The sequence below is a fragment of the Cynocephalus volans genome, chromosome 1 (genome assembly GCF_027409185.1).
Source record: "Cynocephalus volans isolate mCynVol1 chromosome 1, mCynVol1.pri, whole genome shotgun sequence".
Classification (NCBI taxonomy): Eukaryota; Metazoa; Chordata; class Mammalia; order Dermoptera; family Cynocephalidae; genus Cynocephalus; species Cynocephalus volans.
Window position 1 is genome coordinate 103,596,934 of NC_084460.1, and position 16,408 is coordinate 103,613,341.

The 16,408-nt window shown below is 37.3% G+C and overlaps 1 protein-coding gene across 4 annotated transcripts in view; it reads left to right on the forward strand.

The window, feature by feature from the left end:
* The first annotated feature begins 1,225 nt into the window (after positions 1-1,225).
* The window catches only part of MFN1 (mitofusin 1), a 38,550-nt gene continuing 23,367 nt past the window's right edge, over positions 1,226-16,408 (forward strand). Inside the window, exons 1-7 of one of the 4 annotated variants that reach the window (XM_063111433.1) lie at positions 1,226-1,494; positions 2,336-2,451; positions 4,665-4,800; positions 8,985-9,147; positions 11,684-11,808; positions 13,051-13,159; positions 14,604-14,711. In XM_063111433.1, the coding sequence (XP_062967503.1) occupies positions 2,340-2,451; positions 4,665-4,800; positions 8,985-9,147; positions 11,684-11,808; positions 13,051-13,159; positions 14,604-14,711 (753 nt within the window). In that variant the 5' untranslated portion in view covers positions 1,226-1,494; positions 2,336-2,339. Of the gene's footprint in view, positions 1,495-1,552; positions 1,651-2,335; positions 2,452-4,664; positions 4,801-8,984; positions 9,148-11,683; positions 11,809-13,050; positions 13,160-14,603; positions 14,712-16,408 lie in introns of those variants that run through there. The other 3 variants (XM_063111443.1, XM_063111451.1, XM_063111459.1) reach the window with 3 other exon arrangements.

Below are 16,408 nucleotides of genomic sequence, written 5' to 3' on the forward strand. Positions count from 1 at the left end.
TGTAAATCAGATCATATTACTCTCTGGGCTTAAAACTTTCCAGCAGTTTGCCATTGCACTTAGAATAAAATTCAACCTTTTGATCTTAGCCTATATGATTCTATACCTGCCTACATCTCTAAACGTATTTCCCCCATTCTCCTTCCCCCTCTACCCCCACACCCAGGCCACATTGACCTTCTTTCTTTTCATGGACCATACCACTGTCCTTCCTATGGGCCTTGGGATTTCCTGTTCCCACTATTTTGGGCACTCTTCCTCCAGATATTCCCAGGATTGGCTTTCTGGGAAAAAAGTCATGAAATATCTCCTCAGAAAGGACCAACCTAAGTAGCTCAGTTTATTCAGATAGTTTATCCCATTGCCACGTTTCTTTTACTTTTCCTTCAGAGTAGTAAGCACTGTCTGAAAATGATCTAATTTATTGCACTTGCTTATTAATATTCATCTGCCCCCACAGAAGAATAATATTTATTTATTCAGCTCCTACTATATGCCCACAGCCCACTCATTTAATTTTCACATCAATCCATAATGTAGGTATTATCAGTATTCCGATGTTATTAAACTACCTGAAACTCAGATGAAGTGGCCTCACTTGCAAAAGCATCTCACTTGCCAGCTCCGGAAAAAATCCCCAGGACATTCTGATGAGCCCTGTATAGACCAGCAGCAGCTCTCCAGGGATGTGAGAAATGTAGACTCTCAGTCTTCACTACAGACCCAATGAATCGGAATCTGCAGTTTAACAAGATCCCCAGGTAATTCCTAAGCACAAAGTTTAAGCAGCACTAGTCAAGGACAAACCAAGTTCTTAAGTCTCACCTCTGATTCAACACACACACACCTATACTCCAAGCCCAGGAAGCCAATCACACGACAGGGAGTAGTGGAGAAGTCCAAAGGTCTTCCTTCATTGCTGCTGGCCTAGCAAACACGAATCCCTCTCGTCTGGCACGGCCAGCCCCATCACTGCCCACCTCCTTTTAGTTCTCCGTCACTGACACAGCGGCTGCTAGCTGTGCCTAGACTGAACAGAGCTTTGTAAACTTCAAAGCAGAGGGAGGAGAAATCGGAGGATGGAACAGTCACTGCCCACAACAGCCTTGCCTTCTGCCCTTAAAAAAAATGGCGCCCGGAACAGATGCACTTCCGGCCACGGAGCCAAACAGAATAGGGGAGAGTGAAAGACCGGAAGTGACCGCCCTTTACCTTTCCTCCCGCCTCTTCTCCTCGTCCAGCCTCTCTCGGGAGGATGAGGCAGTCTGGGGGCTGTGGCTGAGCTGTGGTTGACGGGTGACAAGTCGTAGCCGGGATAGTGTGAGTGCCTGCTGCCTCGAGCGCCGGCCCGTTTGCGACGCTCGGGGTGACCTTCGCGCTGCCAGGGACAGGGGCGAGGAGTAGTGCGCGGAGTGCTCTGTGACGCGGCGCCGCCGCCACGGATCTGCGGAGAAGGACTGAGCGAACAGGGTGGCGAGTGCGGACAGCGGCCAGGTCGGGCCCGTGGAGCCCACGGGGCCGGATCCCGGGTGGGGGAGGAGGGCTGTGGTGGGTCCGGGACGGGGCCGGCGCGGGAGGGGCAGCGGCGGAGCCTGACCCCGAGCCCTGCGGGCGCGGCTCCCGCGCCGGCGTGGAAGGCCTTTCCCCAAGGTAGGTGTTCACACCGGTCGGACGGGTCTTTGCCCTCACTCTGCTCTTGCTACGCACGCACCAGGAGTAGACTGGGGTGTGATCGGTTGTCTTCGGTGTCTTTTTCATGAGAAGCCGCCAGGGAAAATTTTTTAAAAAACATATTCCGTGAAGTTTTTGCTGCTTTGGTTGGAAGCACTAATACCTCCTTTAAGCCTTGCCTTCTTGTTTGTTGTAACGAAAACTACTTTCTAAATGTCAGTATTGCATTGTGATCTTGGAATTTTATTTCCTCGCTCTTCATATCCACCTCCGCCCACCTAGAGCACAAGGTTGAGAAGTTTAATAACTTGTTTTTGTGAACTTGGCTTCCTCTCACTTAACCCAGTTCTCTGATGTGCTTGAGTCACGTGTAGTCACAGCTTAGCCACAATTAGTTTCATCTTCGCCAAGGGGAAATAAAGTAGAAATTGTAACCAAGATTTTGACCAGTAGATATCACTTATTTTAGTGAAATATCATTCAAAAGGAGTCTTTAATTGTTTGACCAAAACACTTCTCCCCAAAAAACAATTACCTAAGAATATTTTGGCAATTTAGTTTATTCCATTGGCGAGTTAATGATACTGGAAAGTGTCATTGATTCGCATGTTTTTATATCCAGTTTAATTTGTGCTTTTCTAACTTTGTTTTCTCCCCCTCATAGCGTAATGGCAGAAACTGCTTCTCCACTGAAGCACTTTGTGCTAGCTAAGAAGGCAATTACTGCAATCTTTGACCAGTTACTGGAGTTTGTTACTGAAGGATCACATTTTGTTGAAGGTTAGTTCCGCTTAAGTTCTTAAAATGATTACTGTTGGAAATATATAAAGGTGCTTTATTCTTTCAACTTTAGTTGTAGAGCACATTGTAAAGGGTATTGTGCTGTATACTATAAGGGATACTGTAATAAATAAAACACATTTCTGCCCTCCAAAAGAGGAAGATTAGTGATATTAAGAACTAAGAAATAAGTGCTTATATGTGAGGTACTTTTCTAAGCACATTGCTATATTAATAACTCGTTTAATCCTCGTATCACCACTAGGCAGGTAATCATACTCACTATAAGGGTGAGGAAACCAAGACACAGAAGAGTTAAACAGCTTGCTCAAGGTCACACAGCTAGTAAATGCCCATATGAAAAATCAGGCAGTCCACATTTAATTGTTTACTTATCTCCTCCCCAATTTAGCAATTGAGCCAAGCCGTCACACCTATCTCATCCTTTCAAAGACTGGGTTGCAGTGGATAGAGGGCAAAAGGAGTTTTCTTAAAATGAGTGTCTAAACAAAGGTGATGAGGAATGTCTTGTTAGTGAATACTTCTATGGGGATAACTACTGAAATTTCTTCTGGTTCTAAAGATTATGTGCCTATCAAGTATACAGTGAAAAGGAAGGGATTCTGTGAACTTCTCCAGTGACAGTAGGAAACATTAGATAGGCTGGTAGAATCATACTTTTTTTTCTTGTCCTTTCTAACTTTCCCTTACCAGACTTTGAGCTCCTTTAGGGATGGGACCATGCCTTATCATTGTGTCCCAAACACGAAACTTGAAACAATTAAAGTTTTGTTGAATGAGGGGGGAAAAAAGTACTGGTATAGAATCTTTTTTTTTTTTTTTTTTTTTTGGTATAGAATCTTTATGTTAATTTGGAAAGAATTTGAGCTGGCATGGCAACTTTTGAAAACATTTTTTTCTAAAAAAGTTGATTGAAAGTGAAAATGAAGTTAGATCTTCTGTGTATTGAGTCTGTTATAGATTGAGCATTATGTTAGGAGCTAGTTAAATGGCAGTTTTAGAGTCTGAATTTGATTTTACTGGTTCTAGAACCTCAGAAAAAATATTGCAAAAAAGAAACAAATGAGGAATATAGAAGAGCAAGAATAGAATGACAAGCAAAAGTTAGTGTAATGATAGTTAAGCCAGTTTTTTATTATTCACCAAATTGGACATATTTTGTTAATGCACTAGAAAAGTATGATGAGATGAAAAGCTTAAAGTTAATTACATGAACAGTGTTTGTCTCTAATTAGGACCATCCAGATAGCCAAATGAATCTTCAAGTCTTTACTGTCAAAAAGAGGTGATAAGAATATAAAGGTCAGGTTTTCTCCTATTCCTGAAATATAAACACAACAGAAAGGTTTTTCTACTTTTTTTTTTTTTAAAAGATGACTAGTAAGGGGATCTTAACCCTTGACTTGGTGTTGTCAGCACCACGCTCTCCCAAGTGAGCCAACCGGCCATCCCTATATAGGGATCCGAACCCATGGCCTTGTTGTTATCAGCACCACACTCTCCTAAGTGAGCCATGGGCTGGCTCTAGGTTTTTCTACTTTTTAAACCCAGGCTTTTCCAGCTACCTCCATCCATGGAGGAGGAGAGGTTAGGGCTAGGGTGGGAAGATACCCTCAACCTGACAGGAATGGGATACAATCTGTAATTCTCTTTTCTCTGCCTTTTCATGTTAAGTGTGTTTTCACTCCAACCCCGTGGGAAGCAGACAAGAAGTGGAAAAGTGGCAAGGTCTTTCCTAGCTTGGAGATCTTGAAGCGTATTTTAATTTCTGAGGGGTTCCCATTCAAACTTCACTCTTTCTTAGCATATGGATCCTCCGTCTCAACTCAAGATCTGAAGATCCAGTCAGGATGGAACAATAATAAGTGGGTATTAGGTTCTAGTTTCTCTCTTTAGAAATGTATATTTGTCTCAGGTAGGTAGTTTATATTTTTGAGACCTACGTGAATAATATTGAGTAGGCCTTTGCAATTTTTAGTATATTTGAAATTCTTTTGGGCAGGATTCTCATGAGCCACTGTGATGGGGCATGTACTTTTTACCAAATACTCAGATTCTGTGGGCATTTTTATTTTTCAAATGGCATGTTAATAGAGAACAAAGCCAGAATATATTCAATCTAGGTATTCCATTATGTAATTAACTCAATATTCATTTATATCACTTTTTCTAATACCATTTCAATTTTGCAGCAACATGTAACAATCCAGAACTTGATCGAATAGCCACTGAAGATGATCTGGTAGAAATACAGGGGTATAAAAATAAGCTTTCCATCATTGGTGAGGTGCTATCTCGGAGACACATGAAAGTGGCATTTTTTGGCAGGTAATCCTTTATTATTTTAAGGTTAGTATATTAGTCTGTTTCTGTTGCTTATCACAGAAATACCTGAAACTGGGTAATTTATAAAGAAACAATATTTATCGTTTACAGTTCTGGAAGCTGGGGAGCCCAAAGTCCAGGGAACATGCCTGGTGAGGGCCTTGTTGATAGTGACTCTAGACAATGCTGCAGAGTCTCACATGGAGGATGGTGGAGCTGAGAGAGAGCTAACTCCTCCTTTTAAAGCCCTCAGAACCATGCCCATGACAACCATTTGATAATCAATGGATTAATCCATTTATATGTGTCTGGGCCTCACAGTCTAATCACCTCTTCAAGGCCCCACCTTTCAGTTACCATAACAGGATTTCCCATCCTCTTAACACTGTGGGGGTTAAGTTTTGGGGGGACATTCAATCCATAGCAGTATAGTTTCCAGAAATTAGCTTTTGTTGGTCATATCCCTGTTTTTATGTCTGATGTTTCAGCAAGTTATATGCCTTCCTTTCCCCACCGCCACATGACATTTACGACCTGTGTTGTTAAAGGTATTAGCATGTAAAAGAATTTGTTCAAGTTAGCTAGCTCCTTGTATGAGATGAAGCTTTATGAAGGTCAGTTCTAGTTTTTTATTTTAACCTTTTAAGGGTTCTCATCTCTAAAAATTGGCTTTTAGCCAGTTATAAGAATGGAAATATAGATAAAAGAGTAAGTCACAAATTATGCTTATGGTTTAAGTTTACATTAATTACTAGGTATGTTTTCTAGAAAGATTGTCAAGTCCATGATTCCCAAAGAGAGTGTATGAAGCACCATATGTCAGTGTAACTTGTCAGGAATGAGAATTATCTCTGCCACTTCACATTCATTTGACAATCATTTGTTAACTACCTGTGCATCACACTCTGTTAGGCACTAGGGGTGCATAGACAAGTAACTATCCACATACTTGGTTACTCAAATATCATGTGCTATATACTATCAAAGGATGAAATTACAACAAACTTAGTTTGAAGATCTCAATTGGCTTTATTGTGATTTTAGAATCAGGCAATACTTCATTCCATAAAATAGAATAAGTGTTCCAATGAGCTGAGCAAAAAAGATTGACTTTATAGACAGAAAAAGGGGTGAAGAAAGCAAAAACAAAGAACGAAAAGCATATTGGTTATTTCAAAGTTACTTTCCTTGTAAGGCGAGACAGGGAGACAGAAAAATAGAAAAAAAACTGGTTACTTTTGTGTTAGGATTAAATAGAGGGAATGTTATTATCATGCCTATTGAAGATTTAAACTGGCCTGTTTGGGAAATTTGCTTATTTCTTCTGATTTTTCAGGAGAGATTAGACAGAGAACAGAGATCAGGAAGGTCAGACAACAACTTGGGTTTGGTGACTTAGAACTTTAGCAGGGGTGACTCCATTTTGGCTTATAGTCTGGTACGTTGGGGCCTAGCTCAGAAGCAGTCCAAAACAATGGCCTCCTTTAATTTTTATTAACAGTACAATAGAGGCATTTATTCATTAAATTAACTTCATAGCCTTTCTAAGCTATTTTCTAGCCTAGGGCTTTTGCACTTCGAATTTCCTATGCCTAGAATTCTCCTTGCTTTGTTTTATATATGTCTGACTCCTTCTCACTCTCCAGATCTAATCCTAAATGTTACTACTTCAGAAGCCTTCCCTGATCATTCTATCTAAAGTGTTCCTTTTCAGTTATTCTCTGTTATAATTATTTCCAGTTATTCTCTATTAGCACTGTTTATGTCCTTCAAAACTTTTCATAAAGCTCCATTTTGTTTATGTTTTTATTGTCTGCTACTCCCACTTAACCCTACTCTCAGGCCTTACACAGAGTCTGGTATGAGATAACTTCATAAAAGAGGCTCTGCATTAGATTAGGATGGAGTAGGAGTATGAAGGAAGAGGCCTCCTGTAGAGGGAGGGGATGGCTCAGCTGTCCTACTTGAAAAGAGAATAGGTATCAGCTTTGGATGCGAAAAAGGTCCAAAAGCCCCTTCCTTGCAAAGAGCCACAAATGGAAAGGGAGAGGAAAACCATAGTGAGTGTGGATAACTAAAAGTAGTTGAATTTAGGGCATTAAGGAACAGTGGCAAAAGAAGAGGGTAGAGAAGTAAGTAGGAGTTTGATTGTGAAGGACCTTATAAGTGATGGTAAGGAGTTCTGCATTCTTTTGATCACTGCTAAGTGTATGCTAATGAGGTGATTAGGGTGGCGTCCCTAAGTAGCCTCTGGATGGGGCCATTCACCAGAAAGACCAATTAATTAGAGTATTAGAGGGTTGGAACTTTCCCCCCACCCACTAACCTCCAGGAAAGGGGTTGGGGAGCTGGAGATTAAGCTTTATAAAAATTTAACATTGATGAGCTTCCAGGTGCTGGGAGGGTGGCGTTCCTGGAGAGGGCATGGATGCTCCAGCATCTCTTCATCTAGCTGTTCATCTTTGTCCTTTATAATATTCATTCTAATAAACCAGTAAACATAAGGAAAGTGTTTCACTGAGTTCTGTGAGCCATCTTAGCAAATTATTGAACCCAAGGAGGGAGGATGTGGGAACCCTGATTTATACCTAATGGGTCAACAGTGCAGGTCACAACCTGAGATTGTGATTGTTGTCTGAAGTGAGGGACAGTCTTGTGGGACTGAGCCCCTAATCTGTGGGATCTAACACTACCTCCAGTGTCAGAAATGCATTATAGGACACCAAGTTGGTTTCTGCTGGGGAACTGCATGGCGTGTCGGGGAAAATCCCATAATCTGGTCACAGAAAGGTTCTGTGTTGAGTGTGAGAGTAAAGGAGAAAAAGTTTTTGCACAATAGAATTTTTGTTGTTTTTTTAATGTTTTGGGAAGGGTGTCTCAAATTTTAGTATGCTTAAGAATGACCCTGGGAGCACCCCCACAGAGTCTGATTCTCTAGATTCAAAGAGCACCTGAGGAATGTGCATCATTAATGAACTCTCCAGATGATTCTGATACGAGGTTGGGGGGCCCAAACTACTCTTGAAGGTCATGTAGAAAGGCTTCATGCAGTGTTTGGAAGGACTAATTTTAAGGGAAGTCATAGGTGTCCTTGCAGGATGTTGTATAATGGCAATAGAAGCCAATGTTGAGGTAATGAAGGTGAGATGGATCACTGGGAAGGGAGTTGGGAATGATATCCAGAATATAAGTAAAATATGACTCTTACCGTAAAGATAGGATGCTGTTTTTGCAGTGAAGCAAAAGGCTCCAAATGGCCTCTGGGGTTTGGGTTGACTGGAAAGCAAGTTTCTGAAGTGAGTAAGAGGTGTTCCTTGGGTTTCAGTGCCATTGGAAGTGTTCTGATTACTCTGACTACATAACAAATTACCCAAAGTTTAGGAACTTGAAAACAACCACTTTATTATGTTCACTGATTCCATGAGTCAAGAATTCAGACAGAAAGAAACAAAACAAAACAAAAGAATTCAGACAGATACAGCAGGGATATCTTATCTTTGCTCCGTGATATCTGGAGCCTCAATTGAGAAGACATGAAGGTTGGGGGTGGTCAGTAACTGAGGGTTGGAATTATCTGAAACTTTCACTGACATGTCTTGTACCTGGGCTGGGAAGCCTAAGACTGTCAACTAGAGTACCTGTTCAAAACTCTCTGTTTAGTTTGACTTCTTTGCAGTGCAGCAAAATTCCTCTCAGCTTGGCAGACTCAGTAATTGGGCTTCTTACATGGCAAGGCTCCAAGAGCATGTGTTCAGTGAACAAGACAGAAGCTGTATTACCTTTTATGACCTAGCCTTGGAGTCAGCCAGTGTCACTTCTGAAGTGTATTAGTTGAAGCGATTACAAACCGGCCAAGATTTAAAGAGATGGGACATTTGACCCCATCTTGTGATGGGAGGAATGTCACACAATTTTAACCTGTGATTTCAGATGGCCACAAGAAACAAGAAAGGCTGAAAAGTCAAGGATAGCTTTATGGGAAATATGGGGTTTGTTTCTCTATATTTCATTTTTTTCTGAAATGCACATTGTTAATATTTACGTAAGTTATCAACCTTTTGATAAAAGATGCAATCTGATGAAATTTTAATAAGATTTGAATTCTTAAAAAGTTGGTCTTAGAGCCAGTGAAGGAATAAATTTTTTACTGTTATGCTTTGTTTTTCATGATTTTGTATATTCTTCAGGACAAGCAGTGGGAAGAGCTCTGTTATCAATGCAATGTTGTGGGATAAAGTTCTCCCTAGTGGGATTGGCCATACAACGAATTGCTTCCTCAGTGTTGAAGGAACTGATGGAGATAAAGCCTATCTTATGACAGAAGGATCAGATGAAAAAAAGAGTGTGAAGGTATATTTAACCTTTAGCAACATAATGTACTTGAAACACTGTCCTTATTCATTTTAAAAAATTCTTATGAGATGTTTGCATTGCTGGATATGGAAGAACTGTTGATATTTCTATTGATAACTTTAAAAGCCATTACTAATATTTTGAATTCTCCAAAAATATTTTGTATCAGAGCTAAATTAGTTGAAGAATAAAACCTGTCCTTAACTTAAAATAAAAATAAATTAGGGTTAAGATTTTTTTTTTTAATACTTCCAGTGTGAGAACATTATTGAAGTGTGTTGCTGTTTAATCTCAAAATTTGTCTGTTTAAAAAACTTTGCTTAGGGCCGGCCCGTGGCTCACTTGGGAGAGTGTGGTGCTGATAACACCAAGGCCACAGGTTCGGATCCAGTATAGGGATGGCCGGTTAACTCACTTGGGAGAGTGTGGTGCTGACAACACCAAGTCAAGAGTTAAGATCCCCTTACCGGTCATCTTTTTAAAAAAAAAAAAAAACTTTGCTTTAATAGTTGAACCCCGGAATGTGTTTTTGATACATGTCTGTGTTTTTAGAAAATATTCCACCTACAATATATTTCGTAAGTATATTCATGAATAAATGTTATAGCTTTATCAGGTAAGGGCTAATGGCAATTCCCTACCTTTCATAAATTTCTTAATTTGGTACCAGTGGACTTCTTCGGCCAAAAAGAGAATAAAAAGAAAAATTAGTACACAGACTCTGGAATGAAAGCAGTTAGTAAAGGCACTGTTTCTGATTATGATCACTTTCTCTTAAGTTTAAACATCCTCCCACAAACACAAAGATTCATGCCATTTTAATTTTTGCTAAATTTTAGATGAAGTCATGAGTCTAGTCCTTGTTCTGTGAGTTTGCTGTTTGACCAAGATCAGGTAACTCAATCTGAGTTTATCTCTTTAGAAGGAGCATACCCTTCATATTGGTTATGAGGAAAAATATGAGGTGATGTTTATGAAAATACTTTCTAAACTTTTAACCCATACAAAAAAGGAATCACTGTTATTTTGTAATTAAGATTTTTATCAAATCAGAATTCAAACTACTTGTGGTTTTAGAGTCTCAGAGGAAAATGTGCTGTGATGTTTTAAAGAAATCATCTTTTGTTTTTCCTGATCTGTGCTCTCTGCTTCCAGGCTTCTTCCTTCATGCCATTTTCCTTCCCTCCCTTAATCCCAAATTCATTTGTTTTCCTCAAATGGTGGCCTGCTTTGAGGTATAAATAAACTTTGAGTCTTGCGCTATAGTAGTTTACTTAGGAAAAGAAACACAACAATAATAGCTAATACTTCATTGAGCACTTGCTATGTACCAGGCAGTATTCTAAACACTTGTAATAACTCAGACTTCACCACAGGTCTGTCAGATAGGTGCTTTTATTGTCTTAATTTTATAGGTGAGGCACCAAGATTTTAGTGTAAGTTTACAAATCTATCAAAAAGTTTATGAAAGCAAGCAAAAAAAAAAAAAAAAAAAAAAAACTAACATTGTCACTGTGGAAATTGACTTCAGCCCCAGTCAGGACTGCTGTGCCCATTTGAAAATAGATGTTTCCCTTTGGAGGTATGTGTGTTGACATTCTTTCCTTGATGTATTTAATTTTATCTTAAACCCTCTGTATTTATTATATGTTTAACACATACATGAAATATATTAAATTAAAAATTAGTTTGATAAATAAATGTATGTCAGAAGTCATTTGGAGAAATAGAAATATTTTACTGAATTTAAATGGAAGGAAAAAGCACAATCATTGGTTTCAAGCAGGTTTGTGTGAGTAACTACTTGCTGAGAAAAGTCCTTTATTAAATGACAAGTACAGGGCTGGCCAGATAGCCCAGTGATAACACCAAGGTCCAGGTTTTGATCCCTGTAACCAGCCAGGTGCCAAAAAAAAAAAAAAAGACAAGTATGTTTTAAACCTTCTCTTATATTGCCTTTGCCATATTTTTAGGTGGTTTTTAAGCATATTTAAACCTATTTTAATAATGACATTTCTTCTAATAGTGACATTTCCCCCTTATTACTAAGCAATACACATTCATTTCAGAAGAGTCAAAAAATAAAAATAGGCAAAAAGGGCAGAGACTGTAAAACTCAAATACTTCATAAAACCAGTATCAATTTCAGGAGTTGTATAGGATTCCATTGCTAGAGTTCCATTTGCTGAGCATTTAGAATGTTGCCAACCCTGATTATTTTTGCAGAATGATATGAATAAACTGTTTCAAGAGAGCTCTTTTTTTTCTACTTGGTAATTATAAAAAATCAGAATTCTCAAGATTGTTCAGATGGTTTTATTTCAAACTATTCAAAATTCTACCTTTTTTTTTTTTTTTGCAACTGGATGGTATGGGGATCCAAACCCTTGACACTGTGCTCTAACCAACAAAGCTGTACCTTATGTACACATGTTTTGCAAAAATAAATGTACCAAATCATAGTATTTTTTATTTTTATTAAATTTTATTACGAATAGAGTTTTGTTTTTTTTTTCTTTCCCTTCTGCTGTAGACAGTTAATCAGCTGGCTCATGCTCTTCATATGGACAAAGACTTGAAAGCTGGCTGTCTTGTACATGTGTTTTGGCCAAAGGCAAAGTGTGCCCTCTTGAGAGATGACCTGGTTTTAGTAGACAGGTAAAATTATGTACAAATTGTGTTTTCTCTTGGTGGAAGTTTATTTAATAGAATAATACTACTTACTTTGGCATATGGTACATAAACAGTTAAAACATCCATCCAATTGCTGCTTTGTTCTCATTTGCTAGGTTATTAAAGTACAGAGAAGGTTTGGGTTTTTGTTTGCTAATAATTCTATAAAAGTGCCAATTTATCAGTCTAATTCTATAACAAAAAATTTTAAGGATAGCCACTTTTTTGGTTTCTTTTGACTAATTTTGTAGTTTGGATAAGTGGCTGGGACTTATGTACTGTCTAACTCTAGGTATCTAGATAGATAGCTTTAAATAGATATTTTACTTAACCAGCAGTGAGTTGTTCTTGAGACAGTTTCCCAGAATAACTTTGTTGGACAGTTCATATAGCTTTTTGTTGTTAAAGAATTAATAGAATGCTTTCGGGATTTTTTCAACACTTTTAATCTGCATTTATTATGTGTTTGAAAATCTTTCTACTACATTAGTTCTTAATAAAATGATTATAAATACTGTTGAGCAATATCATTAGCCAAAAGAGGTATTTAAATTATTTTTAAAATTCTGGTGTGCTCTTTTGTTTTTTTTCTTAAGTTAAAATTTCAGTGTTCTATGTAATTTTGTTTTTGATGATGGGCTTTCCTTTTAATTGGAAGAATGTTTCAAGTAATCAATAATAATAGCTCAGATGAGAGAGAAGATGTTTGTGAAATCAAAATATTTGATTTAAATACAGTATTAGCTAATTTTGCTTTTATTTCATGGCCAGACTATATCCATGAACCAACCAGTCAACATATGCAGTTGGGAAATCCTTCACTGCAAGTTTTATAGTATAGGTGATATATTAAATTATATCTACTGTAGGGTATTTTATTTTTTATTTGTGCTTATAAGTACTTAAATTTTCTCTGAGCTGTACTGGACATAGATGCTTGCATCCTCATTTTTAATTATCAGCCTAGTTTGCTATATTTTTCAGTATTTCTCTTTCAGCCTTCCAAAGCATAGAGATTAGAAAGATTGAAATACTGACCATGTTACTTGTTTTCTCAAAAATCGTTGGGTTAATATCTCCTAGGCTTTATACAGATGACTGGTAGAAATACTGTCCTTTATACTTCAAATGATAAATAAAAGTTAAAAAAAAAAACTTCTTTCTATAACCCAAATTTTCTTTATAAAAAAATATTATATAATACAATTTTTATTTCACTCTCATTAGTCCAGGCACAGATGTCACTACAGAACTCGATAGCTGGATTGATAAGTTTTGCTTAGATGCTGATGTCTTCGTTTTGGTTGCTAACTCTGAATCGACCCTAATGAACACGGTAGGATTTAATCATATTATTGTGTTTGGGTTGTAGGAAATGAAATGGTATCCATTTTGATTCTGAAAAGTGAGGGAATCCAAATCATGGATTAGAAAGTACCTATAAAATTAGGGGTGAATGAAAGGGTTTGTGTTTCCATAGGACCAAAAAGTCTATTTCTGGTCTTCTACAGTGTTCTTTGGTTTCTACAGCAATCTAGAGCTTGATGGCTCTAGCTTCTGGTCAGTCTTTTTCAGTTAAACATGATATCAACATTAATTCTGGTAATTTGTGTGTCTCAGGGGGAATGGATGCCAAAGTTGGTAGGACATTTACTTAAGTCTCTTGAGTAAGGTATAAACCACTCCTGCTCCACCTCCTGCCATCTATCAGGCAAGGCTTTTCATAGTTTCAGTTTTGTCAAACTTTTCCAGCTTTACCCGCATACACTCTAGGTTCCAGCTTACCTGATATACACTCTAAGCTGCTGTCACACTTAGAGCATTATTTATTCAGAATATCTAGAGCCAGACTCTTCCCGAATAAAAGTTTCAGAGTTTAGATATTCAATATGCAAAACTAAATCATGATTTAAAAAAATTATTCATCAAACACATATAAACGACTGAGCACCATTATAACCCAGGTGTTCCAACAACATCTGTTTTGTCATTCTGTTATTAGTGTTTGGTTGGCCCTGTCTATATCATATAAACGGGCTGCTATGACAGCAGTGACAGGTTTTTATAACTTGGTGATATTAAAAAAAATGGATAAAAGTTTAAAATCCATATCAGAATACTTCCATTGTTTGGATATTGGATAAGCAAACTTCTGATATATATTATGATTTTAGTGCCTTTGCTTATGCTATTCTTTGCCCACAGTTTGTCCATCTTCCATCTTTTTATCTTTCAAAATGCTCTGTTACCAGTACTTTCAACTCCATCTTTATCACCACTTCCTTCTTTATGGTTTTCCTAATATTAGCTAGGTGTAGTATCTCTTTCTTTTGAATAGTCATAGCATTTACTTAGAGTATTTATGGTATATACCTTTCTCTATTGTTTATTATGATGAGTTGTACAAGTGTCTTATATTATTCTTAATTTACTTAGCCTAACTCTTAAAAAAGATTTGAGGTGGCTTTTCAAGAACATGAATGATTATATCCTGCAGTTCCTTTTATGTCCTGCACATAGTAGAGACTGATAAGTATTTGTTATATTGAATTTTAAAAAAGACTCATGGCAGAAGCAGGAAAATATTCACTTTTGTCTTATATGTTAATTTTCTCATCTTTAGAAAGTTTAATGCTCATAGAATGCTATGGGATTTTTTATCAATGGGTGATCACTATTGTCTAAATGTTTCAAACTTTTAAATTAAAATAAGGTTTTAGTTATAAATATAAAATATCTTTTAAAAGTTAACATACTGTGGGGCTTTTGATGTTTTTCAGGAAAAACATTTTTTTCATAAGGTGAATGAGCGGCTTTCTAAGCCTAATATTTTCATTTTGAATAATCGTTGGGATGCCTCTGCATCAGAGCCAGAATATATGGAAGATGTAAGTTATTTTCTTCTAAGTTTTGAAATATAGTCATGTATGTTGTCATCTGAGAAAACAATATACCTTGTAGAATAGAACATCATAAGCAGCTATTCTCTTACTTGCAAAAAATATATAATCATAGAAAACCTGAAGTGGTTATGTGATAGAGACTAAGTATTAAGCTACTCTGAGAGAAAATTGTGTTATAAAAGTACTATATAATTTCAGAACTTGAAACTTTGTTTCATTTTATTTTAACTTTTTTATTGAACTATAACATACATAACAGAAAAGTGCAAAATCGTAAGTGTCTAGCTCAGTGAATTTTACAAATTTAACAGACCCATCTCAGGATCCATATTAAAAAGCAGAACATTCCCAACACCCAGAATGCCCCCTCATACTCCCTTCCAGGCTCTGTCCTCCCTCCCAAGGATAACCACTTATGACTTCTAACACCATAGGTTAATTTTTCTTGTTCAATTTTATGTGATGGAGTCATACAGTATCTGCTTTTGTGTCTGGATTCTTTCACTTAGCATGATCATATGTGTCCATGTTGTTGTGTATAGTTGTGTGTTCTCGTTGCTGTATTGTATTCCATCCTATGAATATACTACAATTGATTTATTCATTCTACTAGTGATAGGCATTTGGGTTAATTTCCTATATTTATCTATTATGAATAATGCTGTTGTGAATATTCTTATTCTGTTCTGTTTTGGCAGCTGGCCAGGACAGGTACTAAACCCCCTGGACCTTAGTATTATCAGCATCATGCTCTAATCAACTAAGCTAACATGGGGGGTATATACCAGGTGTATATATGTAGGGAGTTGGGCGATATTGATCCCCAGGGGATATTTGGCAATGTCTGGAGATATTTTTGGTTGTCACAATTGAGGTAGTGTGCTACTGGCATTTAGTGGTAGAATATACAGATGCTGTTACATATCGTGTAACACAGCACAGCACCTCAAACAAAGATTTAGCTAGCCCAAAATGTCAATAGTGCAGTGGCCAGTAAACCATGGGTATATATATCTCTAGGGGTAGAATTCAGTCCAAGAGTTCTCTAAAGTGCTTATACCTATTTATACTCCAACCAGTAGATTGAGAGTTCCAGGAGATTTACATCTTTGCCAACACTTTTTTTTTTTAGTCAACACTGAAGGTTGTAGAAACTTCTTAAAAAGAATAGAGTATCTGGGATTTGGTCTACAAATAATATTTATTTGAGTGATAGTACTTTTTCTGATTTTTGTAGTAGTATGAGTTTTACTGTAGAAAATTTAGAAGAAAGATTTTTAAAACATTACACTGTCCCTTCACTTCTCACATGTTAGGTTATTATTTGCTTTCATTCTTCTTCCCCCATTGGAATTTTATAAATACTGTATTCCAAAGTTTTTGTTGTTGTTGTTTTTGGGGGGCATGAGGGGCAGCTGGCTGTGTATAAAGTTTTATATCCTATTATTTTTTGTTCTGTTTTGTTTTTGATATTTTTTGTTTTGGTGCCTATGTGTGGATCTGGACCCTTCACCTTGGGGTTTTCAGTACTACATCCTCCCAAATGAGCTAACCAGCCAGTCCCCTATTATTAACTGTTGTTTTGTAATTATACTCTTTCAAATTGGGGTCTCACTTAATCATAAGAGAATTAGGAAATACCACTCATAAATTGTTCTTCCCAAATGGTTCAGCTTTCCTAT